The sequence below is a fragment of the Ursus maritimus genome, unplaced genomic scaffold (assembly GCF_017311325.1).
Source record: "Ursus maritimus isolate PB19 unplaced genomic scaffold, ASM1731132v1 scaffold_1, whole genome shotgun sequence".
NCBI classification, from domain to species: Eukaryota; Metazoa; Chordata; class Mammalia; order Carnivora; family Ursidae; genus Ursus; species Ursus maritimus.
Window position 1 is genome coordinate 59,248,872 of NW_024423343.1, and position 20,234 is coordinate 59,269,105.

Here is a 20,234-nt window from a genome sequence, read left to right on the forward strand (position 1 = left end):
TGGCATTGTATGTCTGTTTCATCATACCCTCATGGGTTAGAATATTCTTATTTTAGGGGTGCCTGGGTGGCTCATTTGGTTAAACGTCTGCCTTCAGCTCAGGTCATGATCCCAGGGTTCTGGGATTGAGTCCCGTGTTGGGCTCCCTGCTCAGCAGGGAGTCTGCTTCTCCCTTTCCCTCTGCCCTTCACCCCTACTCTTGCTCTCTCCCTCTCTCTCAAATAAATAAGTAAATAAAATATTTTTTAAAAATTCTTATTTTAAGTGCTTTCCTCCTTGACAAATGAAAATTGTACCTTGTTTTGATTTGCATTTCTTGATTGTTAACTACGTCACATAGTTCTTCAAATGTTTAAGAGCTATTTGCACTTCTTTTGTATTCTATTTATTTTCTTTGCTTACTTATCTTTAATTTCTTAAACAAACTCTACCATTCTACTGTATTTATTACCAATTTTTTTTACAGTGTGTTGGTCACCATTTAATTTGGTTTGAGTTTTGTTGTGTAAAAATTTTAAATTTGTCAGTATTATTCTTGTGACTTACTCCATTGCTTTTGAGTTTATTTTTATTTTATTTTTTTTTTAAGATTTTATTTATTTATTTGACAGAGAGAAAGATAGCCAGCGAGAGAGGGAACACAAGCAGGGGGAGTGGGAGAGGAAGAAGCAGGTTCCCAGCGTAGGAGCCTGATGTGGGGCTCCATCCCAGAAGGCCGGGATCACACCCTGAGCCAAAGGCAGAGGCTTAATGACTGAGCCACCCAGGTGCCCCGTGAGCCACCCATGCTTTTGAATTTAGAAAATTTAGAAAACCTTCGAACACCTATGGGGCACCTGGGTGGCTCAGTTGGTTAAGCGTTTGTTTCGGCTCAGGTCATGATCCCAGGGTTCTGGGATCGAGCCCTGCATTGGGCTCCCTGCTCAGCGTCAAGCCTGCTTCTCCCTCTCCTGCTCTCCCTGCTTGTGCTCTCTTTCTCTGTCAAATAAATAAAATATTTAAAGAAAGAGAGAAAGAGAGAGAGGGAGAGAGGTTGGGAGGGAGGGAGGGAGGGAGGGAGGAAGGAAGGAAGGAAGGAAGGAAGGAAGGAAGGAAGGAAGGAAGGAAACCATCCGACATATAGAGATCCAAGTACATTTTTTCCTAGTTTTTGAAAATAAAACAATCTAACGTTGGTGAGGAAAATTTAACCTGGTTTTCATGATATTTGTTTATTCTTTTGATTTCTTAGGTTGGCTGTGGAGCTGGAAATAGTGTTTTTCCAATTTTGAACACGTTACAGTGAGTTTTAAAGTTTTCTCTTGCAAAGTTTTACATATATAGGGGGCGCTGAGAAATTCTGGAAAAATGTCATGTATATGCCAGTAGTATTCTTGTTCACATATAAACAATGACTTAAACAAATTTCAAAAGAATTGTCTTAGTCTTAGTGTCTAATTTTATGTGAATTAGGAATTACTCTGAAAAGAGTGTTTCACAGCCATGGGTTGAAGTAATTTTTTAAGCTTGTGTGTGTGTGGATGAGAGAATAAGAAAAGAGCAAGAGATTTGACTCTTCCACTAAGCTGTGAATTGCTAAACTTCAGAGATCTATTTGCTCCTCCAGGTATGGTGGTGCCATTTTACACAGAAAATTGAATTTAAAGCTTATACTTTAACCCTCATTTTATTTTGTCATCACTTCTGGGGCCACACCCAGTATAAGACCTCCCTTTGTCAAATGATTATGTCTACACTTGAAATTGTTTAGAGGTGACAGCAACTAACCCTAAGACAAAAAAGCAGACATAGATGATAGGGACAGAGGTGTTCTCCTGTTCACTGCTTCACGTATATGTTGTGGTATTTCCATGATGAAGACGACACTCCTCACAAAGCTTTTTCTAGCACCTTTTACCTATGGCTGGTCTTTGTTTGTTTGTTTGTTTTTTTCAAGTTTACACAATAGCTTTCACATTATTTTTCTATTATAAAATTGACATGAGCACATTGCAGAACATTTCCATTAGAGGAAAGGAGGGTGGGAATCACCCATCATCCCCATCATCCTAACATAGCTGCTGTCAGCATTTTGTTTTAATTCCTTTCAGTCTTTTCTCTATGTGTATTTTACATTTTAATGATGCTATTTTTTTTTAGCTTCTCCTTGTGAAAATGTAAAAGCATTTAGAAAGGTAAAGAGTAATACAGTGAATTCTCATATACCACCACCTCAGTTTAACAGTTAACACAATGCCAACATCATGACACTTTATTTTTAAATACTTATGATGTAGCTCCAAAGAAAAAATCAGTACATTCTTCATTACTATTCTAAACCTAACATAATAAATAGTAATTTCCTAATACCATTAGATTACCAGTTGAAGTGGCCAGACAGAAGTGATGGTGGCAAATTTGCAGTTCTGAATGGCCTTTCTCTTTTTGTATTTATTTTCTTTGTATTCCCTCTTCCCCATTTCTGGGCCAGTATTTCCTACTCTTTTATACCACACACCCAGTTTCCTTTACCCCTGTAATTTCTGAACTTACAGTATACATAAATTTACTACTTTGGCAATTGATAGTGTGTTACTTTATGACTCATCGCAAGGTATTATTTAGCATATCATTTCTTTAAGTCTTGTCTCTCCAACCACTGCTTATATTCCTTGAAGTAGAAAGCATATTTTACCCTAATCTGATTTTCCATGTAGCCTAACAGTGTAATACAGATAGAGCTCAACATATATTGGCTAATGTCTCTGAATTCCCACTTGTTAGTTCTATTTTTCCCTCTTTACTTCTCTGTCCAGTGAATAGTTGCGAGCACTTACTTCTTCACTCCTGACACTTCTTGGCTCTGTGTTGTTGTTGTTGTTGTTTTAATCATTGTAGCTTGATAACCTAAGATAATTAATTCATCTCTAAAGGCAACCAGTGATTATTAGCCTTCCAAAGGGAGAATTAGACTTTTTTCCCCACCTAAGAAATTATATTTTATTACTTTTGGAGAGTATAGGATTAATGTTTTACATTTTCTGAATATTTTACCATAATTAGACCTCTGGAATTGAGAGGTCATATCATTCTCCAAGGATCATTTAATGCTTAAACCCCCTGCCAAGAGAGTGCTTAATGGTGTGGTGGTAGTAGTGATATTTACACCTGCTTGCTGGGAGAAGGGCCAAGGCAGTCAGCTGATTTTACAGAAAAGCTCTGGAAAGTCATTGAGTGGTCACAAGACTTCAACTTAGGCTGCTGTTGCAGTGGGAATTCAGTCTCAGAGGTCATGCTGCCATCCTGGTAGGACACATGGCAGATGGCACATGCTTTCCTTTAGCTACTAGACTATTCTATATCTTGTGGGTGTTTAGTAACCACTGCCCAAAGGTTGACTGCATACCTTTTATAATCAGCTAGATGTGCTAGTGTCCAGAGAAGCATTTTGGGTTATATGGAAGTTTTTATAGAACTGTGATAAGTTCTTAAGTTTTTAAGTTCCTAGACAGCAGAGGCAGATCTTCCTATAATAATAATATGGTGGTAATAATAATAATAATAATAATAATGGCAATAGCAACAACAATTATAATGACTAACATTTATTAGGCGCTTACTCTGAGTTAGGCATCTTTCTGGAAACTTATATGAATCCCTTCAATCCTCACAATGACCTTAGATGCCATATTTATCTCTGCTTTATAGATGAGGAAACGGAGTTACAGAGAAATTAAGTAACTATTCCAAGATCCTGAACTGAGTGGTAGAGCCAGGATTCAAACCACAGGCAGTTTGGTTCCACCCTTGCCCTTAGCCATCCTATCACATAGGGCTATATGCATCTGAGTGCTTCCTGAGAAAATTTTGAACACATGTGACCACCCAGCAAGTTAGGGGGTCACAAATATATGGATTTTTTAGGAAACGGTAGGGGTTTCAGCTGTAGTAAGGCACTGTTTTTTTATATAAGACAGATGAAAATGGCAAGCAGTGCAAGTCATAACCAAATCCTATTCATCATATTTTAACTGATCTTAAATAGAATGTAAATCCCCAATGCCACAGAATGAATGTGTTATACATGAATGTAGTATCCATCAATGGGTAGCATTTAAGAGTATAATATGAGCCTGGGTGAGATTTTATTTGTGGAATACATATTTGTGCTTTATTTCATATTTACTTAGTAGTCCTCCTTGCTTGAAAAGTCTCCTGAACTAAATTAGAAGTTCTAATTATGTGTTTTAAGGCCCACTTGCATATTCTGCTACATACTGGTTTTAGCTGTCGGGATCAACTCTGCTTCTCATCCCTGACATAGGACTTCTATCTCTAAGCCCTTATACTATTTACCCTTCTCCCCACTCAGCAATGCTATTCCCCTCCTTCAGGATTCTTAAGACTTATCCCTTAGGAATTCTGCCCTATCCACAACGTTATAGAAGCTATATAAAACCAATCCTGTCCTCAGGCTATAAAACCCACAAGAGCAAGGACCATAGTTATAATTATTGTTTAATGATATACCAATTCCTTTCTATGATTCAGACATGGTATTAAGTAACATGATGCAAGAATTATTTGATACCAGCATACGAGGGATAATAAGGAAGGGTATTGGCCCACAAAATTCAAAGTATGTGTGTGCCCGTGAGTAACCATGGTCCAGACATTGTAACTGAATTTCAGGTAAAGGCCAAATAGAACTTGTCTAAGTTCAGTGGAGGCCAATTAAAACTACTCAAGACTTTCATATGGATAAACGTCCCCTGCCAAAAAATGACAGTAACTCAGTTATTTTACTTATAAATAACTGAGTCTTAGAGAAGTTAAGTCAAATTCACAGAGTTAATAAATGGTAAATTCAGGATTTAAACACAGGTCTATTTGGCTCCAAAATCTATGCTCTTACTATTTTATTAGACAATTTCATTTGCTACCTTGTATTCTAATGCTTGGTACATACATGAAGCTTAATAAATGACCATACTTTGAAAAGAATTAATATATTAGTGTTTTATTCTTTTTTAGAAGTTGTATTTACATGCTCTTAATATATATATGTATATATTTCTATTCCATTAGGGACATCAGAGCCTCTTTGAGAGGCCCAAGAACCAAATGAGTTGTATACATAGAAAGGGGACTGAAGCACCAAGGACACAGGGGTCTGAGAGTTCTTGCACAAGGGTAGAACTTGATTAAGCTATGAGGAGCTACAGGCCTTCCTGGAAAGAGTGTGGTGAGGTGAGGGGATCAGGAGGAAGATGGAGCAATGATGATGGATGGCTTTGGAGGTTTCCCATGTGAGAGTAAGGGCAGGTAGGCTCACATAATGGAGAATTTCAAAACCAGGACAGGAATTTGAAAGTTACCCTGTAATTAATGGTAAGTATTTGAGACAGTACTGTTTTAGAAGCAACATGAAGGCACCCATACACCATTATAGAGAACGAACAACATCTAAAGAGAAGAAATAACAAGCCAGGTATCATCCAAAATTCTATTAAAGAAATACTTTTTTTAACAAGTTCAAGCCTACAGTTTCCTTTCTTCTGTAACCTGAGCATAGCTGAACTCTAGATTTAAGTATTGCTTCCATTTTCCTAGGAATGCTCCAGAGTCCTTTCTTTACTGTTGTGATTTTGCTTCTGGAGCTGTGGAGCTCGTAAAGGTATGTCTCATATTTTCTTTAAAGAGAGCCAGGTAAGGATCTAATTTATTTGCTGCTGATGTGATAATTTTGAAATGTTTCACATGTTATCTGTGCCCATTCTTAACTGAGCTTTTCCTATTTCTGGGAATCATATCATCAGCTGATGCCTAAGATACACCCTAAAATGATAGAAGTTGTTTTGAATTTAAGATAAAGTTGAAGGCACTGGTACATCTAGAAAGGTCAATAGCTCCTACAAGGTGATCTTTTTTTTTTTTTTAAGGGGGGAGGGAAAGAGAGAGAGAGGGAGAAAGAATCTTTTTTTTTTTAAGGGTGGAGGGAAAGAGAGAGAGGGAGAATCTTTTTTTTTAAAGATTTATTTATTTTAGAGAGAGAGCCTGCGCATGAGCTGGAGGAGGGGCAGAGGGAGAGGGAGAGAATCTCAAGCAGACTTCCCCCTGAGTGTGAAGCCAAGTGCAGGGCTCAATCTCACAACCCTGAGATCATGATCTGAGCTGAAACTAAGAGTCAGACACTCAACCAACTCCCAGTCTCCCCAGGAGAGAGAATCTTTTTTTTTTTTTTTTTAAGATTTTATTTATTTATTTGACAGAGAGAGGGACAGCCAGTGAGAGAGGGAACACAAGCAGGGGGAGTGGGAGAGGAAGAAGCAGGCTCCCAGCGGAGGAGCCTGACGCGGGGCTCGATCCCATAACGCCGGGATCACGCCCTGAGCCGAAGGCAGACGCTTAACGACTGCGCCACCCAGGCGCCCCAGGAGAGAGAATCTTAAGCAGGCTCCACACCCAGTGTGGAACCCAACCCAGGGCTTGATCTCAGGATGGGGCTTGATCTGAGGGTCCTGAGATCATGACCTGAACTGAAACCAAGAGTCAGACACTTAACCGACTGAGCCACCTAAGTGCCCCCTACAAGGTAATCTTATTCATATTTATGTCCCTAGAGCCCTACACACAGTCTGACACATAGGAGGCACTCATTAAATTAAAAATTTTAAAGTTAAAAAAATTTGAGAAGACATATGATACAAATGTAAACTGTCCTAGACTATTGGGAAAGCAGTGGGGAGCCTGGACTTGTTTCACCAATCCCAAAAGCTAGTAAGCATTACCTTAGCAAAAAGTATTTTTAGAGATGGAAAAGGAATGGAAAGTCTCCTAACAGCAATGTGTAGCCAGTACATGGAACTGAATTTCTGATATTAAGAGTAATAGTTATTTGTGGTAGACATTTTCTAAAATACTGAAAAGCCTAAACAGGAAGATAAAATTCACCTATAATCACACTTCTGAGAGTCCTGTGGTGAATCGAGGTTAGTATTTTGGTGTATATCCTTCTGGTGTATTGTAGGCAGGTGTGTGTGTGTGTGTGTGTGTGTGTGTGTGTGTGTGTATACTCTAATTTTTTTAAATAACAGCTTTGTTGAGATACAGTTCACATACCATGGAATTCACCATTTTTAAATATACAATTCAGTGACTTTAGTATATTTACAGAGTTGTGCAGTCATTACCATTATCTAATTTTTGATTGTGTAGTAGAGGATATTTGTATTTTATGTCAAAGGAGGCATGGAGCAAGCAGTAGGAGAGAGAGCTGAGGACCATTTCAGTGCCTCTGAAATAGCATTGGGTAGGCTTCCAACAGCGCTGCCTACTGACTCAAAGGCCTGCCTACTCCTCTTTTTAACTAAAGAGGGACTGTGAAGAATATTTGTTATCGAGTCCAAGCGCAAGACTTAGTTTTTTATGGCAGCTTGAAATAAACTAACAGAATACTGAATCTGAAATATAGTGCATTCAGATTTACAGCAGAAAGGCACTAGGGAGAAATATTAAGTTTGACCTTTTTATTTTAAGAAAAATGCTAAAGTCTGCTAATGGCTTTTTTTCCTTTTTATTCCTTTATCATGATAGTTGCACTCGTCCTACAGAGCAGCCCAGTGTTGTGCCTTTGTTCATGACGTCTGTGATGAGGGCTTACCCTACCCTTTTCCAGATGGGATCCTGGACGTCATTCTCCTTGTCTTTGTGCTCTCTTCCATTCATCCTGACAGGTAACCGAAGACAAAAGGGCAAAGCAAACGTGTAAAGCCCCTTTATCAGTCCGTCGTTTTCAGAATTATCAAAAAAAAAGTGACAATTTTTGAATTTATTATTTAGTGAACTACACTGTGTAGAACATGCAGCCTTTTAAATGCAGTTTTTCCTTTCTTCAGACTTTGAGAAAGAAACTGGTCAAACTGCTTCATTAGTGAGCTTTCTATCACTGTCAGAGTGAAGTGAGCATATTCCAGCAAGACACATACCTATTAAAAGTGACAGTGCTTCAAGGAAATTACAAATTCAGAACAGCCTAATAGACTCCCAAGAGGGAAATTGTACTTGGTGATCAGAAACAAACATCTTTGATTTAGCATCTTACTGAATGTTCGTGAAGAGGTGGGCTGTGAATCTGTTTGGTTTCACATCGGTCTGTCAGCGGGCTTTAAAAAATTTGTTTTAAAGAAGTCTTCCAGGGAATTAGGGGTACTCAAGATTTGCCAGATTAACCTTGGACCTTTGTAGTCTAAGATTGGCTAGTGCTGGGGCGCCTGGGTGGCGCAGTTGTTGGGCGTCTGCCTTCGGCTCAGGGCATGATCCCGGCGTTCTGGGATCGAGCCCCACATCAGGCTCCTCCGCTGGGAGCCTGCTTCTTCCTCTCCCACTCCCCCTGCTTGTGTTCCCTCTCTCACTGGCTGTCCATCTCTGTCAAGTAAATAAATAAAATCTTTAAAAAAAAAAGATTGGCTAGTGCCATCATTTAAATATTTATGACTTAAATTTTTTGTTCACACAATATTTTGAAACAATCAACATAGCTTTTGTCCAGAGAGGAAGCAGAAAGAGATATTACCAGCTGTTAAAATGATCACTTCTCTTAAAATTCTGCCACCTCATGTATTAAGGCACACATGTGGTATCAAGGGTTGTGCATTTGTAAGTTTTCTTAAAATTGGGTTTTCTGCTGTGGTAGTAGATTCAGCCCCAGGAAAGTTCCTCTGCTGGTAGATACAGATTTGACATCAACCAGTCTTTGATGAATGTGACCCTTTCCCAAAGAAACTGAGTTAACATGTGCTTTTTCCTTTGCAATTACAAACTCACTAGGACCCTTTACAGTCCTTTTACTTCTCATTTAGAGATGAGCACTTTGATTGCTTGTTGAAAGACAAATTAAATCTGAATGAAACATATTTTTGCACCTGGTGAGATATATCACATTCCATGAAGCTACTTTTTCCGCCCAGTTTCTATAATCTATGTCTTTCTGCTAATCTGTTTAGAATATAGGCATCATTCAGGTACTGGTAGAGAGACGTCATCTATGTATTGTGTTTCATAGTTAAAAGAATGAATAGTTAAAAGGATGGAGTAGGTGGATAGAGAACAAGATTTTCTATCTGACACCTATAACAGGAAATGTTTAAATTCCAAAAAGACCACAAAAACACTACTTGAAATTAGTTTAGATAATGTATTTTCTCATGATTTGCACTGAATGTTAAGAAGAAGGGGAAGCAGATGTCATGGAAAGATTACTGTTATCCTATAGTATGTTCATTCTATTTATTTATTATAAAATAAATTCAGATGTATCATGTCCCTAGCCACTTTCTTACCTATATGGAAGTGATCTAAAAGTAAGGTGAATGAGTAGAAGGAGGGCAATAGTAAGTGGAAAGACAGTATCTTTAGGGTCATTTGGGACTGTGGTGGTATATTCAGCCCTATGAAAGTTTTAGAAAAGTGGCTTCTTGCCAGCTTGGAAAACCCATGCACAAATGAATGGCAAGCAGTTCTGCTAGACCTTGAGTCTGGGGGTCCCAGCTTAAAGGGGAGTAAACCCCAAGAGCCTACAAAAGAAGAGCTAATTGTCCTTATCACCGAAATAAAAGAAAGTACAATATGCTTACCACAGATCCAAGCATCGAGTAGGCAATCAATAAATACTCCTTTTTTTAATCTCTTCTTTTCCTTTTCCTCGCCCTCCATCTAGAGGTAGATGAGGATAGCAGAGTTGGCCCAAGGCAGATAGAGAAAGAAAAGGGGCCCTCTCCCATTCTTGTCTTGTCCATCTTCCCCAGCCCACACCCACCTGCAGTCCTCAGGAACTGGCTCTGGAACTTGGCACTGAGGCAAGCAAGATGGGCTGATGAAGAAAAGCAGCTCCCCCACCTTTGCCTTCACCCACAACCCCAGATGTTAAAGGATAGTTGGGAAGAAAGGATTTGCAGAGGGAGATGGCTGCATTTTGAAATATTTGGCTCTTTGTTTTTCTGCATTTATGTTTCATACTTGTTTTAGTAGTAATTGCAGAAAGATATTTTTCTCTGTACGTAAGGCATTTATCCTGAAAGTGAATATTTTAAGGTTTAGATATGGTTTTCTTTAATTGCCAAAGCCTAAGGCCATAAACACAGTGCGAAAATAACCAATAACAAACAAGGAAAAATACTTTTCTTTTTTCCCTTTCATGTACTTATGTTCCAGTTTTTTAAAAGAGCATTTCATCTAATTATGCCACCTCTTTCTGTTATATTTGTATCTTGTTTTCATAGTTACTTTCATTTTCTCACTATCTACTTCCTTCATAACCTGACATAAATCTGGCTTTTCACTCCTTTATTACACTGAACAGTGTTTTAATTGGAAGGAATTTACAGATTATCTGATGCAAACTCCTCATTTTTAAAATAAGAAAAATCTAGAAGCTTTAAGTAGTGTGGATAAGGCAGAGATGGCAGGGACTCAGCACCCGGGCTGCCATTTACCATTCTCTGCTCAGGGCAGACATTCATAACTGATTTTGTACCCTGATTGTCATTCCCAGTGAGCTCTGTAGGCAGCCAGAGTCAGTCACTCGGCATTGATATGAGATCTGAAATCTTTGCCATCTCTGACCCATAATCACACATAAGACCATGAACATTTAACCAAAAACATTAAGTCAAGAGCAGTCACAAGGGGTCATATTTGATTGGGAGCCAGATGAAAAGAATAAATAATAAAAGAAAGTAAAGGCTTCCCAGTATTGAGCTGGGGCTTGGAGTGTGAATAGAATTTAAATAGGCAGAAAGTAAGAAGGAGAGAATTCTTTGAGGGGAAACCACGTGAACAAAGGCATGGACTGCTTCAGAGCCAAGCATGTAACAGTTTGGTCAGAGTTGATGCTTCACATCAGGACTTGGTGGGAAAGATGTTGGAGAGATTGAGGCCAGTTGTAGGAGATCTTAAGGGCCCAACTAAGAAACTGAGATTTTATCCTATGGATTAAAATCATGAACATTTTTGAGCAAAGGGAAGATTTGACAAAACCATCATTTTAAGCAGAATAAATCCTCCCTGATAGGCAAGGAGAATTAATGGGGGGAATAATAAAGGATGTTAGGAAGTATTCTGTTTCCAGGCCTAAGGAGGTAGTAATTGGTGCTAAAAGACTACCAAAGGGAAACAAAAAGGAGACAAAGCGTCAATTTAAAAAAGAAAACCTAGGGGCGCCTGGGTGGCACAGCGGTTAAGCGTCTGCCTTCAGCTCAGGGCGTGATCCCAGCGTTGTGGGATCGAGCCCCGCATCAGGCTCCTCCGCTATGAGCCTGCTTCTTCCTCTCCCACTCCCCCTGCTTATGTTCCCTCTCTCGCTGGCTGTCTCTCTGTCACATAAATAAATAAAATCTTAAAAAAAATAAATAAATAAAAATAAAAAAGAAAACCTAGAATTGGATGACCAAATGGTTGTGGAGAGGGTAGTGAAAGAGGAGGAAAAGAAAAGGGGTTAAAGATATCTCTGAGATGTAACACTTCAGTGAATGATGGTACCTTTGAACTAAATAAAGGAGAAAGAGCTAGTTTTGGAGGAAACGTGATCTCTGTTTAGATATGTGCAATTTGGGATGGCTCCACCGTATTTTTTATCCTGCAAGGAAGATGAAGCGACTTCAGTGTTTATCTGCCTTGAAACTACCCTAACTTGATAGAAACACCAGGAACCATCTATGTAGTTCTGCAGTGCAGCTTTGGCATATATATCCAGCTCTGAGAAGTCACCACTCTGGGCATTTGGGTGATTACTTAATACTCCAGGTCTTTTGAATCTGATCCTTTAGCAAGTTTTGGTATCCTTTTTCCTTTCTGTACAAAATATTTTTGGTTTTGTTGTCTTTCTGTTTTTGGTGAGATTTTTTTGGCCCCATAGAGCTTTCCTTATTTTATCTTTAAGAAGGTTAAATGTGCATGTAAAACAAGATTTCTGCAGACAGTATCGTGCTTTGTTTTCAAAGGATGCAAGGCGTTGTAAACCGACTGTCCAACTTACTGAAACCCGGAGGAATGCTATTATTTCGGGACTATGGAAGATATGATAAGACTCAGCTTCGTTTTAAAAAGGGTATATTCAGTTTGGAATTCTTTCCCTGTGTTTTAAAGAACACCTTGTTTATATTTTGTGTCAAGTTTTTGTTTTGTTTTAAGGAATACTAAGTTTCTCTGATCACGATTATGTTTTTTAGGGCATTGCTTATCTGAAAATTTTTATGTTCGAGGAGATGGTACCAGAGCATATTTCTTTACAAAAGGTACACTTATCTCTAAGGGAAAACAATTAGCTGTAAAAACTCTCTTTGGTTACTCTGTAACCACAGTGTAACTGTTCTGTGTGAAAGCTTGAAAATGACCTTTTTGTCTTTTAATCTTTTTCCCGTTGAAACTGCTTTAAAGAATCACTTGTTTCATCCTTATGCCCAAATGAAGGTGTAGTCTGTTCCATTTTGCAAATACTGTTAGCCCAGATATGAAAAAAATGCATGTCACAGTGAACGGAGGGAACTTGATTTTAAGAGTCCATAGAAAATTACTAATCTTTTGTGACTTTTCATTTAAAAAAAAAAAGCAGCATTTAAAATGAATTGTACATTCAAGGATTTTCTCCAGACTTATGTTAATACTTTTATAATATGCTATTTGGGGTCTCTGCAAACCAACAAAAACTCAGAACAGAGGCCACCTTTCAAAATATTGAAATCTGCAACCAGTAGTATTGTATATCTGTTTATGCCTGCTATGTTAAGCTGTTTATACTTGGTATATTTCTGTGAAGTAGAAGAAATCCACTTGATTTCACAGGTTTCCTTAACCAATTTGTACTAGGGAGTTTCTTGGTATAAATGAAATTTAGATGGTCAGTTATTCCATTAATATTCCATTGTTCCTGACTGCCCGCTCTCCCCCACCACCATGCCCCAGTCACATATACATTTGATTGCCATTTTTGTCTCGCAGGGGAAGTCCACAATATGTTCTGCAAGGCTGGGTTAGACGAGAAGCAAAATCTGGTTGATCGTCGCTTACAAGTGAATAGGAAAAAACAAGTAAAAATGCACCGAGTGTGGGTTCAAGGCAAATTCCAGAAACCATTACACTTGACTCAAAAAACCTCCAAATTGGTATTTTCACTCCTTTCTCATGGCTGAAGTATGTACCATGTTAAGGTACAAACCAGAAGATAACACTGTACAAAGACTTATATAGATCTTTCATTTTTGAAAGGACCATCAGAAGGAAAGAGAATTTGTATATCCTGCTGTTTATCATGGGTGAGCTCTTTTGTTTAAGCACTCGTAAATGATTTGGAAGAGTGTACCATATTCTGTGTTTTCAAAACTTAATATGCTCAAGCTTGTTTGGGTTTATTATGTCTAACCATTTTATTTGTTCTGTGAATTTTATAAGCATTTGATTAAATTACTGATATCAGTCAGATGATTCTGAGAAACCATGCCCTGCCATTTTTTAGAAGTGCAAAAAAAAAAAATTTTGTTTATGCATTAGTCTGACACAGTTAAACTCTCTTCCTCTCTTATCTGATTAGCAGAGAGGCAGCACTCCTTGTTTCCCTGGCAAGTCACAAGACTAGGTGAATTTTTGGTTTGTTGTTGTCTGTTTTTGCCAAAACTTTTTTTTTTTTTAATTCAGAGACTAATGTCTGAAATAGAATTTTAGTTTCTCTTTCCTTTCCTAAAATTGGGGAAGTATGACCCATGCTAGCATTATTTTCAGGCTCTTAGGTGTACAAGTTGTTGTAAGCTCTCTTTGGACAACTGTTATACCCAAAAAAATTCTTAAATTGTAGCAATTGAAAATTTATTTACCACCTTGCCCAAAAAGGATATAAGTTGGCTTGCAAATTGCACTTTGTAAAAATGGAGTTTCTAAGATTGGTTTTTCATTTGTTATACAACATATATTGAGTACATTATGCTAAATTACATGGACTAATAAATACAGATCCAGTCCTGTCTTCAGAAAGCATAGATAGGATCTGGCTGGCAAAGCAAAACGTGTACATCCCAAGCCTCTAAATCATGATCTCAGATAATATATAAACAGGTACTCAAATAGGGAACTTATCAGCTAGCGGACTTTGTTATGAGCCACAGAGATCTAGAAGAAATGGATAATCTCTTAAAGGACCACCATTGGAAAAATTCAGTTGCCACTATTTTTCCTTTTTGAATTCACTTAAAATTCAGTTTTCTGGAAGAATGTGATTGGTCCAACTTGGGTCATGGATTCATCTCTGGACAGTTTGGGGCAGGGCAGCTTCATTGATGGTGCCACCTGAATTTATGGAGTGGAGGAAAGTTCCTCAAAGGAAAATGAAGACACTGTTGTCAAAAAAAGAGAGGAGGGATGCTGCCAGGTCACAAACAGCGTGTCACATAGTAGTGGTAGCAGCAGCAATAGTGGTTCCAAGGAGCGAGAAAGATTAGCTGCTGGGAAGGAAGGGGGAAGCATCAGGGTTCTGGGGGGTGGTGGGTATCAGGTTAGTCCTTGAACGTATGCTCTCCAAAGATGGGGATAAAACAAGTGTGTTTGGTCTGGGCCATTCCTGATGAGGAATCATGGAGAAAAGATGGGGGTGGGGAGTCAGCTTCTAGACAGCCTTGAATAGAGGGCACATTGGGTTCTAGTCTCTAGTCTGGAGCAATCTGAGGTTTGTTTGTTTCTGTTTTATCATACCCATGGCATGTTATAAATATATTTAGAGAGATTGAGGCATCCTATATGGAATGGAATGCAGTGAGGTCAGATATCAGAGCAAGGAAGACCACATAAAGGTTTTTCGCATACACTTGCCTTGGTAGCAATTCCTCAGAAGTACGATATCAAGGTGTCTGTTTAAACATGGCATCAGTCGATAAATGCAGAAGTTAAAATGTGCCGGAGACGCTTGTCTCCGTTGTATTTCATAATTAAAGTGTACATTTAAAAGCCAAACTAGTTGTGAAACTATTACATACAACAAGGGCAGATAGGTAAGTTAATGTTGCTATGGGAACCCCAGCAGATCTTCTTCTGTCTCAATTTAAAAATCATGGCCTAAGGTGGTTTTAAAAACAACAGAAGGTAAAATCATTCTCGCATTCTCACACATGTAAATTGTACTCTCTCTCTTTCAGTCCCAAGTAGCAGATTCAAGCCAGGCTTTTGACTGGCACAGTAAAATTCAGCTTTGTGTCTTTCTATAACGTATAGCATGTAGTTAACCTTTAGAAACTTCAAAAATACATCAACCAAATTTGGACTGTGAGACACAAACTGGGCTCTTTTGGGCTCTGTCTTGCATAGACCTCCTGTGCCACATGGCTGCTCCGTAGGGCCATGTCTACCAGTGTCTTCTCCTTGTCTGGTCAGTCTTTCTCTTGCTTAGCCCACTGAAATCAGCCCCCTACTTAAAGTTTCCTGCTAGACAAAATATAGATTTTTGGCAGAGGGGGAAAAAAGAGAGAAAGACCTGATTTGGAATATTGCCTATAGATATTAAAAAATCATGAAGCATTGCAAATGTTTCTGCTTGGGTATTAGTTTAAAATATTTGATAGCTGCATGAAATTCTATTTTTTTCCTTATGAACATAAAGCTAGGACCAGTTAGTTAGGCAGAGTTTGAGATTTAAAAATTCATCTTCTGAGGGAGCTGAATTTCAAAAGAACCATTTTCTTTCTAGCAGAAAAAGATGTTCCTTCCTCTTCGTACGATACAGGAACAATGAAATATTCTATATTAAAAATGCACCCTCCATTTTTCTCTACTTCTAAAAATTCACTTTTGAGCACCTTCCAGATGTAAAGCTCTCACACATGAAGAACTGTTTCAGAAGTTTGTAAGAAAGTCAAGGTAACAGTTTCTATTACTAAAAGTTTTGCATTCAGTATGACACATTTATCGTATTGGAACACCCAGTTAATGTTGACTTCTGAGAAATTATTTGCTTTGCTTGATTCAGTTCCATATGCTTTGTCTCTAAAATACGAACACATCGAGGTTTCTACCATTCTGGAGTCTAAATAATTACTGTACTCTAGTTTGTATGTGAAAACTCACCCATATTTAGACTGCTAAACTTCAGGTAAATTAAATTCTTGCCCCCAAAGTCCTATGCTGTATTCCTATGGTTTTCCAATTCCTCAAAGCCAAGTTCTGAAGCCTGAATATATCACTCCTTGTTACTTCTAATTGGTTTTAATGTTTATTATGCTCCTCACAAGTGCAGATAACTGCACATTTGCATCACTAATAGACCTCTTTCAGAGCCTCTGTTGCTCCTGCTTTCTGCCTCTATCAGTCATCAGCAGACGGCAAGTTGGCGTGGGTATTCCCCACCCCCCACTTGTGAAAGTGTTGTAAATTCTAAAGCACTGAATATATGTGAAGTATTGTTATTAATACCAACATTTACAATCTACAAGGCAGCATACAGAGTATTCCAGCAACAGAAACTTTTTCAGTGGTTTTATGAGACCTTGTGAGAAAGACAGTAAGATGCAGTGGAAAAGTATTACCTGAGTCAATCAGAAAGATAGGTCTTGGTTCCTCTTGAACCACTTAGCTACTCTTAATTTAGCAACCAGTGCTGATTCTTTTATATACCATATTTTTATATATTACATTATTACTTCATGTAATCTTCAAACTCCTATGAATTCATTTCTGTTCTGACCACTTAATAGATAAGACTGGGGCTCTGAGATTTGGGGTAACTTGCCCAGGATGTCACCACCAATCCATGGCAGAGCCACAGTTTGGACCCACAACTGTCTGATTCCAAAACCTGTAGTCTTTTCAGCGCACTTTTAATCTATAGCTTACATGCTGCTGGGAAAGCTGCTGGAGAAGAAAAAGAGCCCCTGAATCAAGCGGAGAATTTACAGCGATGGGTAGGAGTCTGGATGAGACAATCTGCAAGGTGACAGCTCATTTTAGATCCAGTGGTTCTATGAAATAAGTACGTTGCACTGGTCCACAGTTACAAACTAGGAAGGAAAAGAAGGAAAGGAACCGAGGGGAATGACAAAGCAAAGCTTTCAATCAGTTCTTTTCAGCATTCTGCGTATGTTTACTTCTGCTCCCTCCCCACCCCCTTCAGGCTTCCACTTGGCTCCCCTCCGAGGGAGAGAGCCTGAGAACCCATCACTTGCACACGCCTCACTTACAGGGGGAGAAAAAAAGCAGTCTGAAAAAGCCCTTAAAATGTCTTCCAAGGGATTCAGCTTTAGTATAATCTAAAATATGTGAATTCAAGGATTGTCAGTAATAAAATATGAGTAAAAACATCTTTATTTTAAAACATTGTATGTACATTAATGCCACATTAATGCCAATTCAAGCATAAAATGTTGAGCATTTCTTGGAATATGGTTTGGGATTTGAGAGGCACAAAGGTACCTGCAAGATGGCTTTGGTGTTGTTATAAATATAAATAGAAGTAAAATAACAGTTGCATCTTCATTTATAATGAATCTTATATTGTAGCTTCAAAGCTACAGAGGAGAATGGATGCCAAAATCTGTCTTTCATTAACATATGCCTTACATGACAGGGAAGAGGTGTTGAAGACAAAATTACTTTTCCTTCTGAGTATGAATCAGCAGCATGCAGTAACCAGTAATAACAGCTCTGTGTATGAGTGCCTGCAGAGGGTAAGAAAAACAGCCTCAAATTGAAAATGCAAGTGCACCTGCTGGAGAGGCCCAGGAGGCTTCAGAGCACAGCCCCCTGGAGCACCCCCTGAAGTGTCTTCCAGCACAGTGACCCCACCTCGGCCAGCCGCGCCGGCATGAGCTGGACAGAGCACATTCAGACCTCCAGATGGTCAAAGAGAGCCCACCCTCAGCTGCCCCTGGACCTAGGAGGCACTACTCCTTGTTCAAGAGTTTAAAACAGCTGCTTTGGATTCTGTAGTGCATGGGGTTTCACAACCACTTAACCTTTCGTAAGGAAGAGCTAGAGGCAGGTGAATGAATAAAAATACACGTTAACATTTCATAAGGAGAAAAAAAAATCAATACTCGAGGAACTCATGGACTTCAAATAGTCACAAATAGCGTCCAGTTAGCTGTGTCCCTGGCTTCCCAGGGATTTGCGTCTTTATCTTTTGATTTTCTCCAGCAGATAGGCACTAAGCTGAGCCTGGGCCCCAGAAAATAGATGCTTTTCTATCGGATGTTGCCTTCCAAATCAAGTGAGCCATTGATCGCCTCCTAAAAAGCCCCCAAGCACCCCCAAGCATTTCTCTTGCTTGGGCTGATGGGTTTGGTCTAGGGAAACTATGAGTTTTGTTATGCTTATACAAATTCTTTGGCAGTTTTTTCAGTCTATTGCTCCTTTATGTGATACTTCCTAGCTCACTGCAGAAAAAGCAGAAATGATTTTTCTTTCTCAGTTAATCTTTCTGTATTGATTATTGGTTGTTTTAAACCCATTGAGGAATGGCACTCACCCTTCAAGTCTTTAAGCCTTTTTTCATTGGGAGAAAGCTAAAACTGTGTGACTTCATAAAATTACCGACAAGATGCCATTGAGTCATTTGCATTGGTTTGGGGGGGGGATTAATGCTATGTATTTAACACAGGCAACACTATGTGGTTGCTGCCTCATTTCTCTTACCTGTCTCCTGAGGGTGACTTGTCTTCCTCCGGAGGCTGTCCTACTGAACAGAATGTTTGGCGTAAAGAATCTGATAGTTCTCCATACACCTTTAGTTCTGCCCCAGTCCCTCAGGTGAGCTGAGACCGCGTCCCCTCAAGCAGCATTTGGAAAGCGCACTGAAAATCCCCTGAAAGAGAATGGCTGAAATTGCCTGCATCACGTGCTGCATTGAAGCACGGAAATTTCTGTCTCCAAGGATAATTGCTTTTCTCGTTGCTCATACTTCTTCCTCCACAGCCCTCATTTATTTTAATGTATAGATTCCACTTTGACTCTGTAGAAGGTATTTTTAAAGTTTTTTAAAAATCCAAATGAAAGATGAAATTCAGGATCCAGAAAAAGTATTTATTCTATTTTTCCTTTCCATGAATGTATTCTTAATCAACCAGTCTTTCTGATTGTCTCTTCATTTGCAGCTTTGTTTCCTAATAGAACACTTGGGCTCTGGAGATTAGCGAGACAAAGCTTCATTATAACCATCCTTGTTTTACTCCCATTTCTTATATGGTTTCTCATCCTAACTCACTCTCCAGGTGCTTCTTTCTCTTGCCAAATAGTGCAAGGAAACACTTTTGCAGATCTTTTGTTTACTTTAGAAAAAACACTGATCCAGTCTTTCCCGTTCGGGAGTGCTGCTCATTTCCTGACTAGCCTTTAAAGTTTGGCTCAGTAGCAACTTGGGGATTTGTTTTCTACCCAGAGTGGAAGGAGCTGGGTGCCCAGCAGCCCCATGCTGGAATGAGAATTAAGTTCTGCTCATTCCCTGGATAAGCAAGCCGACGTTTTTCTCATAGTTCCCCCCCCCCCCGCCCCATTCCTCAAAGTTTTAAGGTTTAGTCACTTAGCTTTAACTTTTTAGAAGGCATTTTAATAGGGTTGTCTCTCCTCCAAGTGCTGGGAGAAGCTGATCATATGCACAGGGAAACTCAAGAATAATGAATTCCCTGTTTGTGGGTTCTACCTACAATACAGTGTGCTGCGCACCACGCGGTGGGCTTGCCCCTGCTCCAGTTACACTGCCACTTGCTGGCCTGGGTCTAGAAGGACCTGCAACACCAAAGGAATTTGGCTTGTGCTACCTCACTTTCTAAGTCCCCAAGACTGCTGAGTTAATGTAGTTTTGGTTATTACCCAGTTGAACATTTTCTTATTTCATGTAAGTTTTATAAATTTTTTGTGCTTTCTTCTCTTTGGCACATTTACATTACATTTCATTCTAGTTATGCAACTGTATCTATACTTAATTATGTTTATATATGAGTATAAGTTACTTTCTGTTCATCCTACCGTGGGGAATTTATTCATAGTTTCTTATGAGGTCAGTAACTTTCCAAAGAGGTAGGCTATCTAACCCGGAAGCCTATACTTTTCTATATTTATGCATTTTTACATTAAAATATGTTTGGACTAGCAAAGTTCAGGTTTTTTTTTTTTAAGATTTTTATTCATTTATTAGAGAGAGAGAGCGAGCATGATGGGGAGAGCAAGGGGGTGAGGAGCAGACTCCCCGCTGAGCAGGGAGCCCAACACCATGCTACCCAATGTGAAGT

At 39.0% G+C, this 20,234-nt stretch overlaps 1 protein-coding gene across 6 annotated transcripts in view; it reads left to right on the forward strand.

Annotated features, from left to right (window-relative positions):
• METTL8 (methyltransferase like 8) overlaps window positions 1-20,234 on the forward strand; it is a 90,145-nt gene that overhangs the window by 65,422 nt on the left and 4,489 nt on the right. For 5 of the 6 annotated variants that reach the window (XM_040643998.1, XM_040643983.1, XM_008687109.2 and 2 more), the window contains 6 exons: window positions 1,232-1,281; window positions 5,593-5,656; window positions 7,576-7,715; window positions 11,979-12,085; window positions 12,207-12,272; window positions 12,976-13,464. In XM_040643998.1, the coding sequence (XP_040499932.1) occupies window positions 1,232-1,281; window positions 5,593-5,656; window positions 7,576-7,715; window positions 11,979-12,085; window positions 12,207-12,272; window positions 12,976-13,166 (618 nt within the window). In that variant the 3' untranslated portion in view covers window positions 13,167-13,464. Of the gene's footprint in view, window positions 1-1,231; window positions 1,282-5,592; window positions 5,657-7,575; window positions 7,716-11,978; window positions 12,086-12,206; window positions 12,273-12,975; window positions 13,465-20,234 lie in introns of those variants that run through there. The other variant, XR_005838511.1, reaches the window with a different exon arrangement.